Below are 14683 nucleotides of genomic sequence, written 5' to 3' on the forward strand. Positions count from 1 at the left end.
TTCGACAGGCAAAATAATTAATAATCTCTGCTAAACAAATTACACGCGCCTAGTTAGTAGATACACGGATCGCACACACACGGTTGCACAAGAACCTCAAAACTAGACAGATCACTTACTAGGCAATTACTCATTCTGATTCAAAGTGCGTCACTGGATTCAGACTTCGGCGTTGAGACCAATAAATTTAATCAAGTCAGACATAGTCACATTTTCATATAGTTCGTAAACGACAACTTCAGTGACTGGGTATTGTTCGTAATGACTGACCAGTTCTTGCATGCCCCGTGTCATGAGACTCTAGACTCATGTCGCGATTGTCCGGGGTTGATACTGGCTGAAACCTCAACTTTACTTATGCTCGTCATATCAGCACTCATATTTCTAGTTTCCAAGACCTCTCGTCTAAATATAAATATTCACCTTCTGTCCCGCTGCCACTACTGCCGTTCCCAGCTCAACGACAGCAAGGACTTCGATCTAAATCGGTCAACAAAAATACACCTCCCCTCCCCACCAACACTGTCTTCCTTCCTTCGCAGTTTTAGCATGGAATCCGTTCGTGGAAAGTGTAAGTCCAAATACCCGGACCTGTGATATTGACTCTTCAAAATAACTTACTTGCTGTCTAGATAAGCCTCAGGCTCCTTGCCCCTGCGGCGCCGTCGACGAGAAAGGTAAAGTCATTAAACATCAGCGGCCGACCCACAAAATGTGCCTTCGAAATCCCAAACGAATCCGCACAGGCGAGCCGGTTACTGAGGATCCAACAGAACGGTTCACAATCAAAGTGAACATCGACAGCATGTTCAATTGCGACACTGACTTTGGTCAGCGTTTCAAGGACTGCATGCTGGAGGCCATTGACCGATACAACCACATTACTTTCCTGGCATCCAAGCTTATAACCCTCCATGGTAACTATCATTGTGATCATCACTTCTAAGTGAGCTTTCTGACAATTGAACAGTCATTCGATTGAGTCAGGAGCAAAATCAAGTCTTGCCGTTTAGCGATCGTGAATTCCAGACATGCTGCAATGTAGTCTCACGCTCTCGTGGTGAAGATCAAGGTCCCACGCCATGCAGAGATGGACCTCTAAGGATAACGCTTGATCTCCTGCGTTCACAGCTGCCTGCCGACTACGTCTTGCCACATCGGGAAGGGCTGACTCAAGCGTTAACCTGGGCGTCCATAAACTGGATTGCAAATGTCCAGGTTGATGTCTGCTACCATCTGTCGCAACGCCTTGAGAGATGGATCGTGTTGCGCTTGGCTGCAGACCTTGCTCAACAGATACCCGAGAAATGCTTATGGTCCATAGCTTCCCGCATGGTCGAGACCCTTGTGTGGAAGGAGAAAGCCGCATTTGGGAGGGCAAGGTCATTGGGTCTGCCGGATCCTATTCCTCCGAATTACGTCGCGCCAGCAACGCTCGATGACCTTCTGGGCGAGAACGTTGTCCACAGTCTGCAGCCGCCTCTGAACGAAGTATCGCGCGAGATTTTATGGCGTTTGTTCACAGAGGAAATTCTTGGAAGCATTCGTAGCGCGCTGCCATTGTGTCCAAGTAGATTTCGGGAAACCTCAGCGTAGGTCGCAACTTGTTTCTTGCTTTCCTATATCGAGACTAACAGTTTGATCAAAGGTGGCAGACATATTACCCATTACACCTTAAAATGCTTGCCGACATTGAGCAGCTGGCGGGGGCGCCTTTGAGTCATGCTGAACCAACCAATCGCCCCAGTCGAGGTTGGTTACGCCGCAAAGTGGAGAAGATAGCTTTGTCGGAGAGAACGACTCTGTCACAGACGCTCAAGGCCAAGGCTGTGTCGTGGCTGTTGCAGATGATCGTTACACAGCAGAGGGGACCCCCCAGGAAATCGCTGCACAAGCTGTCCCCGACAATGGTAAGTCTGTTAGACAACCTTTTTATGTATTCATAGTTCTAATTCCCCCCGCAGAAGGAAAAGCTCGAGCAGAAGGCCCAAAAGACTATTGACAAGATACGCAGCGGGTCCTTTTGCCCGAAGCAATTTGTCGGGACTTCTGGGGCAAATCGCGCTTTCTCCGCTCTGCCGCAATTTTCGTTCGGGACGCGGTATATGGGAGTTGACAACCGCGTCCTTAGGGAATTGCTGGCGATTCTTTGGCGTCGCGGCTACCATCCATTCGCGGACCAGCTTCCGGAGTCTGCAAGGCCGGGTATACCGAGGATGGCGGCCCGGCAGGAGTTCGACGGGCACCAACCAGAATGGTGGTGTCGCCTTTTTCGTCTCCATCGAATACAAGGGATCCAGGTTTTTGGAATTCCTTTGGCGTTGAGTCGCCAGACCCAGCGGCAATTCGATTTTTATATGAGCACCGACGGCGTCGGTGCCTCATTTACCTGTCGGCGGCCAAGACGGATTCCGGCAACAGCAGTTAACCCGACGACGGCGCCGTTTACAGTCGGATCCAGCACATTTGTGTCCATCGATCCTGGACTCACCGATCTGGCTGTAGGCGTGCGTGCCGAGTTGACGTGGCCGCGCCTCCCGGATGGCGGAGTTGATGTGGAGGGCCGAGGGTGAGCTTCTGTCACACTTTATCAGTCTGTTTCTCTACTTACGTCGTATGTTAGGTCCATGCCCTCTTTCGGCGATGATCATGGGCGCGACTTCTCGATCTCTTCCGCGTCCTGGCATGACGCCGCCTACCACAACTCCGCCCGCCAGGTGAGTCTCAGGTTAAAACGGGAGGCTCTAGATGGCGGCGTCGATGTCGCGTCAGTGGCCACCACAATCCCGACATCAAAAACAGCACAGGTTGCCCAGTACCTGGATCATGCCCGGGTATGTCTTGCAGCTTTTCCAGTCCTTTTTGAACACTACAAGGACGAAAGGCCGCTGCGCTGGAAGACCTACTGCCGAGAGCAGAAGGCTCTTCACGACATTTGTATGCGCATCAAGGGAAAGAAGCGTGCCAAGAAAGAGGACGTCGTGGTCGCCTACGGCGATGGTCTGTTTGGGTCGACGATGCGCGGAAAAAGGGCTGAGCCGGTCAAGAAATTGCGCAAGCACCTTCGCCGGTACGTCACTGTGGTGCCGGTCGACGAGTTTCGGACGAGTCGAGTCTGCTCCACGCACAACGGGGTGAACAGGGAGAGGACGGGCCTCGACGAGCAGGAGGATGAAGGGGGGGGAGCACGACCGGACCTGGTCCATATCCACGCACAGCGTGACGCCAATGGAGCCGCGGGAGCATCTCTCCATCCTGTATTATACTGCCACAAGTGTCATACAGTTTGGAACAGAGATGTGAACGCGGCTCGCAATATTGCGTGGATATTCTGGTGGATGCGGGTGCATGGTGGAGGGCGACCGCCAGGGTTCGGGAGAGGTTGACTTTTTTTTTGTAGGCAGCGGTTCAAGGAAGCTGTCCACATATGTTACTCGGTGGACTAGGGTTAGTCCTGCTGGCGGAAAACTAACCTGCAGCCACCATAGCAGGTCCGTAACCCTACGCGATGAGCGACCTTCCGAAATTAACATTTTTGTCTCAATTAACGGAGGATATAATGACTGAGCTATATAGCAACTCCGCGCGCACCGAAGGGACAGCGCAATGGCAGTAGATTGGGAGTAGTGGTGTTTGGACATCCGAACTGCCACATCGCAGGGAAACTCGGGAATGTCTATGTACACGCCTTACGAATTGACTTTTGAGGCAATGACTTTAATTATTGTTACATTCTGCCTTATGCAGATTACTACGATTACAAATAATCTAGTATTAAGAAACACCATTTCATAACTTTACTAAAACCTCAAATTCACCGAAACACTCCGATACACATACCCAAATTCAGTGGCCTAATAATAATAGCAAAACATACACAGACATAAAAACGCTAGAGGAAATGCAAATCGGGATCAAAGATTATCGAATCATCTTCGCAATCTTACTCTCCCAATTCTTGGCACGCTCAAATCCGTTCGCGGCATTTTGGAAATCCGTGACAGCCTCATAAATCTTTTCCTTCGACACCGCAACAAACGGGCCATACTGAACAACCTGCTGATCCAACACTTGCCCAGCGACGACGACAACATGAGCGTCCTTTTCATACTCTTCTGGAACGCAGAACTCGACGCCGTCGCCATCACGATCGAATACAATATTGTTATATTGCTGAGCCTTAGTTGTTCCGCAAAGCAATTCGCCATCGAGAACGTAAGCAAACGCATTCCAGCCTTCGGGCAAAAGCTGGCTCATAGATCCACCGGGTTTAATGGTCGCATCGATCATCCAAACCGGAGTATAGGCAAGATCCTGCACGCTCTTGACACCATATGATTCCCCAGAAATGACTTTAATCTCAACCTTATCGGACGGCTTCACAATAGGAATTTCCACTTTGCGCAAGTCACGATATCTTGGCTCGACGCCCTTGAGTTTTTCAGGAAGATCAACCCAAAGCTGAAGGCCCATGACAGGGGATCCGTCCTTTTGCGGACGAGGCATCTCGGCATCTATAATTTAGTTAGCAACGATCTCAAACAAAATGATGAATGTGGGACGTACGCATAATTCCTCTTCCTGCAGTCATAAATTGCAAGTCACCTTCGTCAATTGTACCCGTACTGCCTGTGAAGTCCTCATGATCAACCTGTCCGTGAAGCAAATACGTAATTCTAAAATATGTTGTTAGAAGATATACAGCATGGTGACTAGTCACGTGACTCACGTTTCCTGCCCGCGATGTGGATGATCTGGAAAACCGGCCTTTCCACTGATGAAGAAGTGATCAAGCATTAAAAATGGTGAGAAGTTGCGAAGACGGGCAGTACCAACGGAGCGCCTCACTCTGGCACCAACGCCTTCGGACTGCTCAATGGCAAGAAAGAGCTTAGAGATTGTTCGGGGTTTCGCAATTGCTGATAACGACATTGCTTCTGGTGAAACTGTGAAAGTTGGATTCGTGTTGATTGTAATTGTGGCCGTTGCTATTGCTGCCGGAGGCCTGCTGAATAGATCGATGTGATTGAGAATTGCGTAGGCAACTAACACTGGTAGCAAAAGAAGCAAGAGAACAAATTTCATAGACCCTCGGCGTCTTTATATATTCGATTCCGCTTCACAAATAGTGGTGAAGAAAGCTCGAGAAGTCTGAGGAGTGAAGAGGGCGGGCTCGATGGCTTTATAATTAATTGTCAAGCATTACTTCACGCAACTCGCGAGTTTATTCACGTTTTAGTCACAACTGATAAAGTTCAACAACACAAATTGTGCCATTGTTGTGCCACATATGCCATCAGTTAGTCACGGATATGCCTTTACCGCAGATTATACTTTAAAGTCCGCGATTTTCCGTCGTGCGGCTGCTCGGAACATTGGACATCATGACGCAAAGCATGCCCCAGCCGAGCCACACAATGGCGAGCAGCCGACATGCCGAGCAGCCGCGCATCAGCACTAACATCATAAGGAACAAACGACTTAGTTAGACCGTCAAAATTTAGTAAAAAATTCAGTAATATAGGCAGGACAATGCCCAGTAGAACCCCGTCAGCACGATGTGAATATTTACAGCCACCTCATGTCCTCTCAGCGATTTATTCTTGACTATTTCTCCCCAAATGTCCCGACTTTTTCTCCAAAGGGACGTTGTCGGCTTTGGTTGCAAGAGATGTGCGGGTTTCGAAAATTGCAGCTCCGTATTAAAGGGAATGTGATGGAGGACAATCAAGGAAGTAACCATGCGTGTAATAAGTTGGGCCATCGAGCTACGAACTGAGATTCATCGCTTTCAGACGCACTTACGGTCGATGTTTTTGTGCTGCGTCAAAGACGCTGCAGTTACACAAGAATTTGACAAACTTAGAAATCAGCCGAATGGCAACAAATTCCCTTTTTTGAAACCATAAACATTGCGCTCTCCAATCAGTCCCACGCACTGCACTTACTCAGCTACAATAATATAACTGTCAATACTCAGTGGAAGCTTGATCGGAGATTTTCCCGTATGAGAGTTCCGTCCAGTCTATATGCTACGATGGCTGTCAGATACATCAATGAGGACCAACTGGACAGCACCTCTATAGTTTTGCACGAGCATACTGTCTGAATGCCTTGCCTTCCGGACCTCGGATAACTCCCAGCTCAAGCAGCTTTCCGAAAGCTGCAGCGAAGTCTCTGTAGAATAGGTCTTTATCATCAGCATACTTCTCTACCCAAACTCTGAATTTCGGATCTTTAACTAATGCCATATCTATAACAAATTCTATTAGCGCAAGTTACACAACTTTACCCGTTCATGCACTCGCCTGTTGGCAGCATCATAAGCTCATTGTCCTCATCATTATATTGCTCCACTCCGACGCTGTTCTTTCTCTTGTACCACTGTGAAGATAGAAGTAATTTAAAACTGTCGCGAAGGTTAGTGCATGTCCGAGTACAGATTTCATACAGTTGGCAAACTTACTAAGTGTTGCTAAACCGTGTAGGATTGGGAACCCATGGCCCTTCAAAGCCACTATTATATTGTTAACATATCGAATGTCAGCTATTTTCTATCCTTGATACCTTCGATCTGCTGTTGCAACAAGTTAGTCCTTCCGTGCTAATCGACATGAACAATTCTCTACAACGTACCGTGACATCTGCCGAGATTATGCGCACCTGACAAGGCCACAATTTCTTGATCATTAAATCCCATTCTATAGAAAATTGAGCGTATATGGTCTTCTCCCTGAGTAGCCTATAACAGTTACAACACTCGTACTCTCTGCGACTTCTATCAGGATCACATACGTCTGGCAGGCGTCCATTCGGTGGTACGTACTGCTCATCAACATCGTCGACCCTTCCTGGTTTCCAATCCACCTTGGGGCCGCTCATGTATTCAATCGCCACAACACCGGCAAGGGTCCACAAATCAGCGTACGAAATCCACGGAAATTGTTGCTTTATAGGTTCGAGAAACTTCTGGGCATATCCGAGACCGTTGTTCGCTTCATCACTGGCTTCTAATTTATATCTCATGGTCGCACCATTCGACCCGCCAGTTCCTGACTTCTTGTCATACGTTCCGGAAGCATGCCATGCAAGCCGGACTAGGACGGGACCGGCGCTACCATCATCATAGGACGACTGCGGAATCGTCTTCTTGATTGCCTCTCGGACGGCGCTGAACGAATGTCAGAGGCGAAGTGGTAGTAATATCATAATATGGCACATATCATACCTATAGTCACCTGCAGTCATGATTGTGGATATACTACAAGCCGTATCAAGAGACTGATTCTAGTGGGACTATCGAGCTTATGTCGTGCCACTCGTGGACCCCGCACAGACCGAATGTGGGGGACCGAGGCTGTCGACCATTATGCCCTAACCCAGCAGAACGCTCGATTTAGTCACGTAATTAATATAAGTTAGGATTAGTTCGACGTGATTGAACTACGATCAGATGGTTTCAAGATCAATAATTTGGAATTCAATTATGGATTAAACAATCTGACTTGGTTTATACAGAGCCTCTGTAGATATAAACTATTCATGTCAATGCATGGCACACGTGACAACCCCACCATGCGCCAGTTTGGATACTTTCGGCCTACTTTTGGTGAAGTTGAGCACCCAAAAAGGAAACCAAGATTCCAAGGTCATAGGTCCCCTTACATAGACCAGCAATCAAAAAACCGATAGGCATCATATTGATTGATGCAAATTTTCCCATTAGTCCGGGACCTCCGGACTGTGCAAGAGTGCGTACCACATTGACCACGCCCATAACTCCTGTTCGTTCTTCCTTTGTTACAATTGAGCTCAAAAACGCCTGTCGAGGTGCGACATCCATAGACGCAGTACAAGATCGCGCAATGAGTAATATCATTGCGATGTTCTTGTTAGATGGGACACCCAAGACTGCCAAGACAATCGACGACGGCAAATGTGTGGCGACCATAGTAATGATTGGTCCCAGGCGCTTAGAGATTGACGAAGCAACTATAGATGATGCCGCCGAGATTAAATTTGTTATAAACAATAGGGTTCCGAGCGCGCCTTCTTTCACACTGAATCGATCTGCAAAATAATACGACAGCCAGGATCTGGATGGGTTAGAATACACAGCGTACTCCATCAACTAGTTAATATACTTACTGGGTAGCGATTCCAGATCCAAATGAATCTAATGAAAATAGGAGTACAAGCTGCACAACCACCTTTCGTGAATGAGGAGTAAGTTGCGGCAAGTAGTCAACCCAAAACAGCCATTTCGGTCGCTTCTTTTGAGCCGAATATTGACTCATTTCTTCCAAAATCTCTCTTTCATCATCGTTATTTTCTGTAAGACTATCTGTGCTCTCATTGGCTTTGGCTAGAGGACGCATGGCGTACGAATCTCCTTGGCCATCATATGCCCTAGAGGAGGCTCCCCTTTCAGCCGCCAAAGTTGGATCAGCCTTTGGTTCAGAAGGAACTAGTTCTAATTCCGTCATTGGCGACAACATGATCGATGCGACAAATTTGAGAACAGCGATAATACTATAGAAGACGAATATTACCCTGTAGGAGCTGAGGACCGACCAGGAGTAATCTTCCTGTAACTTCTCAACAACCCAACCGCTAGTAATAGTTCCTAATGCCGCTCCTAGACTGCCCAATAAACTGTACCAAGCATACAAATCCGACCTATCCTTTAGGTCGGCCAAGTGCGCCATGGTCGACTCTTCAACGGCCCTGAAAGGGCCGATTTCATTCCCACTATTGTCGACAGTCAGCAATTGATTAACTCAAAGCATATATAAAGCAGGTAGGGCCGCACCTTGGGGATATGACGCCAATAATTGCAGCAGCTAATAGTATCCAATAATTGTTGGAATATGAGAACGTTATTCCCGACATGCACATCAGAATGGCACCAGCAGCCAAGATCTTCCTCCTTCCAATCCTATCTGCCACTAATGTCAAAAAGAATGAGATGACGACATCTCCCAAAAGCGTGCTAGTCATAAACAATCCAGTCTTGTCCTGCTGTATGCCCAAAGCTTCAAAGAAGAGCGCCAAAATGATCGTCACCTGGCCATAGGCAAACATACGAATAAAGCGTTGGAAACATAATAGATGAATATCAAAGGAAGCATGTATGAGAGTCAAAATACCGATCTCTTCGGTAAATCTTGTGAAGATGCTCATGCTGACCCGAAACACGTATCTATTTAGACAGACTGACGTCAATCTGTATGGTGGACTCCACTCTGCCTCCCTGATCCGCTTTTGGAACTACAAGACTATAATATATATACAGATGTATGCTTGATCTCTTTACTGATATTGGAGGCTGCCAGCATGTCACTTTAACCGCCAAGTTCCATCCCGGCATGGGATGGCATCATATTTATGTAGAATCGCTTGCACCGTAAATCGAGCCGATAACACAAAGATGGCGCTGAGAATTCGGAGTTATGGCCTATTCGTAAGAAACATTTATCGAATAACGCATATATCAGCCATTGCGAAGCTCTAAATCCGCAGTTAGCTCGGAGATTCGGAAATACCGGGCTTAAGATTGTATTGGGCCGACGTAGGTCCGATTCGGTTAAAATAATAATATGTCGAAGCACGTGATTAATCGGGTCGAATAAGCTAGAATGGTCGCACTTGGTCGTGGTCTATTACAGAGCCGAAAAAATCCCTTACAAAACTATAATCTCTATCGATGCAATATGGACGTCAATAGACAAAAGATGATTGTTGAACGTGAATTTCATTGCCGAGCGATGATACTACAATACTTGGGAATGGATTAAGAATCAATGAGACAATGAAGTTCAGTTATTCCTCCTATGGCCGCGCACTCGAAGCAGACTACCTACTCCGCTCGTGCTTGATTACTCGTCGGCAAATCTCGATAGTTGAATGCTAAGTCGCTCGCTTGTGACGGAACAGTGTAGACAAATCGACTATGCAGATTTTACGCCTGATGATTTACTTTCACTGTTGCGTGCACCGTTTAACTACCAACGTTTCTGAGATTCAAGTGAGTAGGGCATATTATATTGTATATTGTATATTGTATATATGTATAATATATGTATGTACACTTTACGCATGGTTGCTTGCTCACATATCTGAAAGTTGCGATTTCGAGATTCTAAGCCGCTGTTTGCACAGAACGACTTAGTCCCAGTTGCATTGCAAAAAGGCCTGACTGCTACGTACGGTTACATTCAATGCCAAGGCGAACACTTTGAAAATAATTTCCTCAGTGTCAAATTGGGCAAAACTTCCCCAGGCCAGACGTAAATGCAACGCCCAAACTAAATTAAGAATTAGGCACACGCCTCGTGGCCAGTCTGAGCCGCACAGTTCGTGAAGCAAACGTTACCTCCCGTGTCCTGTAGAGCATCCGGGACAGCAATATATTCGCCGACGCAAATGGTACACACCACAGCGTTATTCAAGTTCAGTTGTATGATTTTACCAAAGTGTTCAATTTAATTGCTTGGTAATCGCTAGTCGCTAGTTCGGGTAATTCACAGAGTGCAGGCGCGGTCGTAGTGGTCGATTTGCTCCTCTAATCGGCCCGAGCTGAACGAGCTTATCTATGATGACGAATCCATTGTACTTGTTTTCTCTCGACGTTTTAGACACGCGATTGATACCTGAGTCACAAGAGAAATTGAACCAGAATAAGAAAAACGCGACGCAATCGAGATGGTGGACACCAGAGTTCTTTGTCTACTATGTTGTCTTTATAACCGTTGTACCACAAATGTTCTTGGCGGCTATGAGCGCGAGCAACGGTAGGTGCGGACAGTATTTAGACGCTGTGTATTGACTGATCATGAGACAGAAAAGAGCGTTAATTATCATTTGTTCGAAGATCGACTAGAGCAAGGCTGGATATTCGGAAGGAAAGTGGTGAGTCATCATCGATCTCCTGGTTTGAATGGCACCAGTGGTGCAAATACTAAGATAATCCATCTATTTAGGATAATTCTGATGCTCAATACTCAGGATTTAGAAATAAGTTGCCCATCCTGGCGGCAACCGTGATACTGCATTATATCTTAAGACGGATTGCTAATGCCCTAGGGATTCAACGACGTGTGTTTGATGTTGGGTTTGCTGCAATATTCTTGGCTGTCTTGCACGGTTTCAGCACTCTCAAGATTTTGGCGATATATTTAGTGAATTTTCTGATTTCAAAATTGTTAAAGAAAAGAACAGGTATGGTGGTTACGTGGACCTTCAATATTATAATACTGTTCCTCAATGAGTGGTACGAGGGATATAAGTTTGGATCCCTAGTTCCTGGCCTTGCCATTCTGGTATGCAAATGATTTCCATGTTGGTCGGCAATGCTAACCATAATTTGCAGGATGGGTACTCTGGTCTGTTGCCGAGATGGGATGTGAATTTCAATTTTTCAGTATTACGTATGATTAGTTACAATCACGACTGGTATGAGAGTGTAGATAATCCCAATGACATTGAGGTGGGTAAAGCAGGAACTGTTGGCTCCAGGTTTATAGCGATACTAATGAGTACAGAAGAAGCAACTTGATGACTCAATTTCGGAAGCCGACCGGATCAACGTTGGACCGCCAAAAGCGGACTATACGTTTTTCAATTACCTTGCATACTTGGTCTACACGCCTCTCTACATTGCCGGGCCCATTTTAACGTTTAACGACTTTATTTATCAGTCGAAACATCCACTACCTTCTGTTAGCCCCAAGAGAACCTTGCTCTATGGCCTACGGGTCTTGTTCTGCATTCTGGTTATGGAATGGTTGCTACATTATATGTATGTCGTGGCATTATCAGGTGCCGGAGTGTGGGAAGGCCTCTCTCCGTTGCAGATTAGCATGGTGGGATTCTTTAATCTGAAGGCCATTTGGCTTAAGGTGAGTACGATGCGCTCTCACTTGTCAAGATCATTATTCACACATATATCTAGCTCTTAATTCCGTGGCGATTCTTCCGGCTCTGGGCACTACTAGATGAAATTGATCCTCCCGACAACATGGTGCGGTGCATGAGCAACAACTACTCAGCCTCGGCATTTTGGCGATCATGGCACAGGAGTTACAATAGATGGGTTACTCGGTACCTCTATATTCCCATTGGAGGTTCCAAGCACCCAATTCGCAACATGCTTATCGTATTTACCTTTGTCGCAGTTTGGCATGACATTCAATTACGGTTGTTGGCTTGGGGATGGCTCATTACCTTATTTGTTATCCCAGAAGTTGCGGCAAAGCTGATTTTCCCAGCTAAAAAAGTGAGCGCTAGAAATTTTCGATATGAAGCCGTTGTGCTAGATGTGCTAACCATCCTCAGTGGGGGACTAAGCCAATATATCGACATATGTGCGCGATTGGTGCAGTGGCGATTATTTACATGATGATGTTAGCCAACCTCGTAGGATTTGCAGTTGGCCTTGATGGACTGAGAGATATGCTTCGGGATATATTTAGGTCTTGGACTGGTATGAATTCTTTATTTGTTTACTCGCGGGATACTGACATTAGAAGGGATTCCATATTTCCTTTTCACATCGGCCTGTCTATTCGTGGGAGTCCAAGTCATGTTCGAGGTACGAGCTCAAGAGGCAAGACGGGGCATCAATTTGAGATGTTGAGCACGGCGACTACGTAGGTCCGATGGCCATGGTTGGTGCTGTAATAAATTGTTTTTAATAGCATTGAGAGTCATGTCGTGTATAGCTTTGTCCCTAGAGGCACGGATGTAAATAGAGTCTGAATCATTATGAATTGATGGATTTCGTCTTTGCGCAATCATACACGTATACTGAGGCTACCAGACCATTAATCTTATAAGGTAAAGAAAGGCACTAGAGTGCTTGTGTTAGGGTTGGGGTGAAAATGAGGATGGGAGCGTTGTAAATGAAATCTGCCAATGTACACCGAAAAACATTTTGTGACTACAAAGAAGAGGTACATAGATCGAGCCCCGTGATACTGTTTGGCATATATATTCACTACCAGCTTTAATTGACAAGGATCAAAATGAAATTGGTTCGGTAAGTTTTGTCTGTGAATGCATATTGATCACCTGTCAACCATCAGGAGGATAATCATAATATCTACCATTGAGATGTATTACTGACACATTTAGGTTTCTTATGAAGCTGACGTCTGAGACAGTTCAGATAGAGCTAAAGAATGGTAGGTTATGAGTGTTTGTTTGATACCCCTCGAGATCTATGGATGCCAATATGACCATTCAAGGGGTCACGCTATCGGTGTGCAGCTTTCATTTACCAATGCTAACTGATTCTCAGGTACAATTGTTTCGGGAACAATAGTATCTGTTGCACCTACGATGAATACGACTCTAAAAACGGTGAAAATGACTGTCAAGGACCGAGATCCGATATCCCTCGACTATATTAACATTCGAGGCAACAACATTCGCTATTTCATTTTACCCGACTCGCTGCCGTTGGACACCTTACTGGTTGATGACGCACCAAAGCCTAAAAACAAGAAACGAGGGGAGCCAGGATCGAAAGCGCGTGGTGGGGCGCTGGCGCGGGGCGGCCCCAGAGGAGGGCGAGGCGGTAGAGGCGGACGCGGTGGCCGCGGACGGGGAGGACGTGGATTTTAGATGGGCATATGGAGATATGAAATATTGTAGTGTATTGGATATGAGAATTCTCGTGTACATTAGGCAGTTGCAGAACTTTTTTTCAACCAAAGTGTGTCATTAGTTGTCAATATATTATGGATTAGCATTCTGAACTAGCAGCGTGAATCATCAACTTAATATTCGGGAAAACCTGGTTGGAGCTGAAACAAGTTCTTGAGAGGATACAGTATAGGACCGTTTTTGAAGTGCGATTTCCTCGCATAAATCTATACAACTGAAAAAAGCGCTGATTTTGAGCCCGGCGGCAATGACCACTTCCATGCCGACTGCTGGATCACCATAAATATGCAACGTTCTTTCTCACTAGAGCATTTTCTGGTTTTAGTGTTTCGAACTTTTCAGGTGCCAATCGAAGCGTTCCTTCTTCCAACCCAGATATAGTTGACTGTGGAATTACGGTCGCGTCCTCGTCAACTGCATCCGGATATTCAGTAGTCAGTAAATCCCCAAATTGGCAGCAATCCAAACCGGTCGATGTGCTCCAAGATATTCTACAGAAATTAGCAGTATCCATTAAAGAAAGGTCATTGTCAGTACTAACAGGCTGACCACGCAAGACGCAAGTAATAGTTTATATGTGATGAAGTTTTGACTTCTATCGGGATATTCAATAACCAGCATGGGCATTGAAAACGCCCAACAAACCAGAAATAAGATATCTGCGACAATAAGTCTGTATGGCCGCACATAAATTCGAAGCTGTTTTTCCAAACGCGTCGAAAGGCAAGCAAAAAGTAAGAAACAGGCAATGACAGCACTAAGTATTCCCTGACCGTGAACATCAGTCTTTATCCTCATTGATATCTTTGGACCATTGAACCTACCATAGCAATCAGAGACAGTGCGCAGACATCGAGACCGCTCGAATGAAAGACTGCGGATCTAGCGAATAGCGGGTTCGACTCAATTAGGTCCTCAATTTGCAGGATCGAAAGGAAAACCACAGCAATGCCTACTGTTATCTGCGCACCCCGAAGCAGAACACTACATATAGTGAAAACTTTTTTGTCTTCCA

General features: G+C 46.1%; 8 protein-coding genes across 8 annotated transcripts; 5 read left to right on the plus strand and 3 right to left on the minus strand.

Annotated features, from left to right (window-relative positions):
• Window positions 1-253: 253 nt before the first annotated feature.
• POJ06DRAFT_130609 (uncharacterized protein) lies at window positions 254-1747 on the plus strand. The gene is made up of 2 exons (XM_056184356.1): window positions 254-917; window positions 971-1747. Exons 1-2 carry the CDS (start codon window positions 713-715, stop codon window positions 1594-1596), a joined length of 831 nt encoding a protein of 276 aa, XP_056042645.1. The 5' UTR covers window positions 254-712; the 3' UTR covers window positions 1597-1747.
• POJ06DRAFT_130595 (uncharacterized protein) lies at window positions 1534-2683 on the plus strand. Its single transcript, XM_056184355.1, has 2 exons — window positions 1534-1910; window positions 1965-2683. The coding sequence occupies exons 1-2, from the start codon at window positions 1680-1682 to the stop codon at window positions 2571-2573; spliced, it is 840 nt and encodes a 279-aa protein (XP_056042646.1). The 5' UTR covers window positions 1534-1679; the 3' UTR covers window positions 2574-2683.
• On the plus strand, window positions 2456-3654 carry POJ06DRAFT_130563 (uncharacterized protein). The gene has a single exon (XM_056184354.1). It carries the CDS (start codon window positions 2628-2630, stop codon window positions 3384-3386), a length of 759 nt encoding a protein of 252 aa, XP_056042647.1. The 5' UTR covers window positions 2456-2627; the 3' UTR covers window positions 3387-3654.
• Window positions 3655-3921: 267 nt separating this feature from the next.
• POJ06DRAFT_239095 (RmlC-like cupin domain-containing protein) lies at window positions 3922-4932 on the minus strand (the record flags this gene model as incomplete). The annotated part of the gene is made up of 3 exons (XM_056186028.1): window positions 3922-4514; window positions 4567-4676; window positions 4730-4932. The coding sequence occupies 3 exons, from the start codon at window positions 4930-4932 to the stop codon at window positions 3922-3924; spliced, it is 906 nt and encodes a 301-aa protein (XP_056042648.1).
• A 1148-nt stretch (window positions 4933-6080) lies between these two features.
• On the minus strand, window positions 6081-7248 carry POJ06DRAFT_282294 (heme peroxidase; the record flags this gene model as incomplete). Its single annotated transcript, XM_056190018.1, has 6 exons — window positions 6081-6253; window positions 6309-6409; window positions 6467-6517; window positions 6633-6742; window positions 6796-7171; window positions 7229-7248. 6 exons carry the CDS (start codon window positions 7246-7248, stop codon window positions 6081-6083), a joined length of 831 nt encoding a protein of 276 aa, XP_056042649.1.
• A 224-nt stretch (window positions 7249-7472) lies between these two features.
• On the minus strand, window positions 7473-9381 carry POJ06DRAFT_256303 (major facilitator superfamily domain-containing protein). Its single transcript, XM_056188003.1, has 3 exons — window positions 8813-9381; window positions 8149-8751; window positions 7473-8096 (listed from the first exon to the last, which is right to left on the minus strand). The coding sequence occupies exons 1-3, from the start codon at window positions 9181-9183 to the stop codon at window positions 7601-7603; spliced, it is 1470 nt and encodes a 489-aa protein (XP_056042650.1). The 5' UTR covers window positions 9184-9381; the 3' UTR covers window positions 7473-7600.
• Window positions 9382-10375: 994 nt separating this feature from the next.
• POJ06DRAFT_256309 (MBOAT, membrane-bound O-acyltransferase family-domain-containing protein) lies at window positions 10376-12800 on the plus strand. The gene is made up of 8 exons (XM_056188004.1): window positions 10376-10793; window positions 10844-10911; window positions 10983-11321; window positions 11372-11488; window positions 11544-11900; window positions 11954-12277; window positions 12337-12484; window positions 12531-12800. Exons 1-8 carry the CDS (start codon window positions 10595-10597, stop codon window positions 12635-12637), a joined length of 1659 nt encoding a protein of 552 aa, XP_056042651.1. The 5' UTR covers window positions 10376-10594; the 3' UTR covers window positions 12638-12800.
• Window positions 12801-12916: 116 nt separating this feature from the next.
• Window positions 12917-13747, plus strand: POJ06DRAFT_256310 (uncharacterized protein). The gene has a single exon (XM_056188005.1). The coding sequence runs from the start codon at window positions 13342-13344 to the stop codon at window positions 13624-13626; it is 285 nt and encodes a 94-aa protein (XP_056042652.1). The 5' UTR covers window positions 12917-13341; the 3' UTR covers window positions 13627-13747.
• The last annotated feature ends 936 nt before the right edge of the window (window positions 13748-14683 follow it).

The sequence above is a fragment of the Lipomyces tetrasporus genome (assembly GCF_029532465.1).
Source record: "Lipomyces tetrasporus strain NRRL Y-64009 chromosome Unknown POJ06scaffold_7, whole genome shotgun sequence".
In the NCBI taxonomy this organism is placed as follows: Eukaryota; Fungi; Ascomycota; class Lipomycetes; order Lipomycetales; family Lipomycetaceae; genus Lipomyces; species Lipomyces tetrasporus.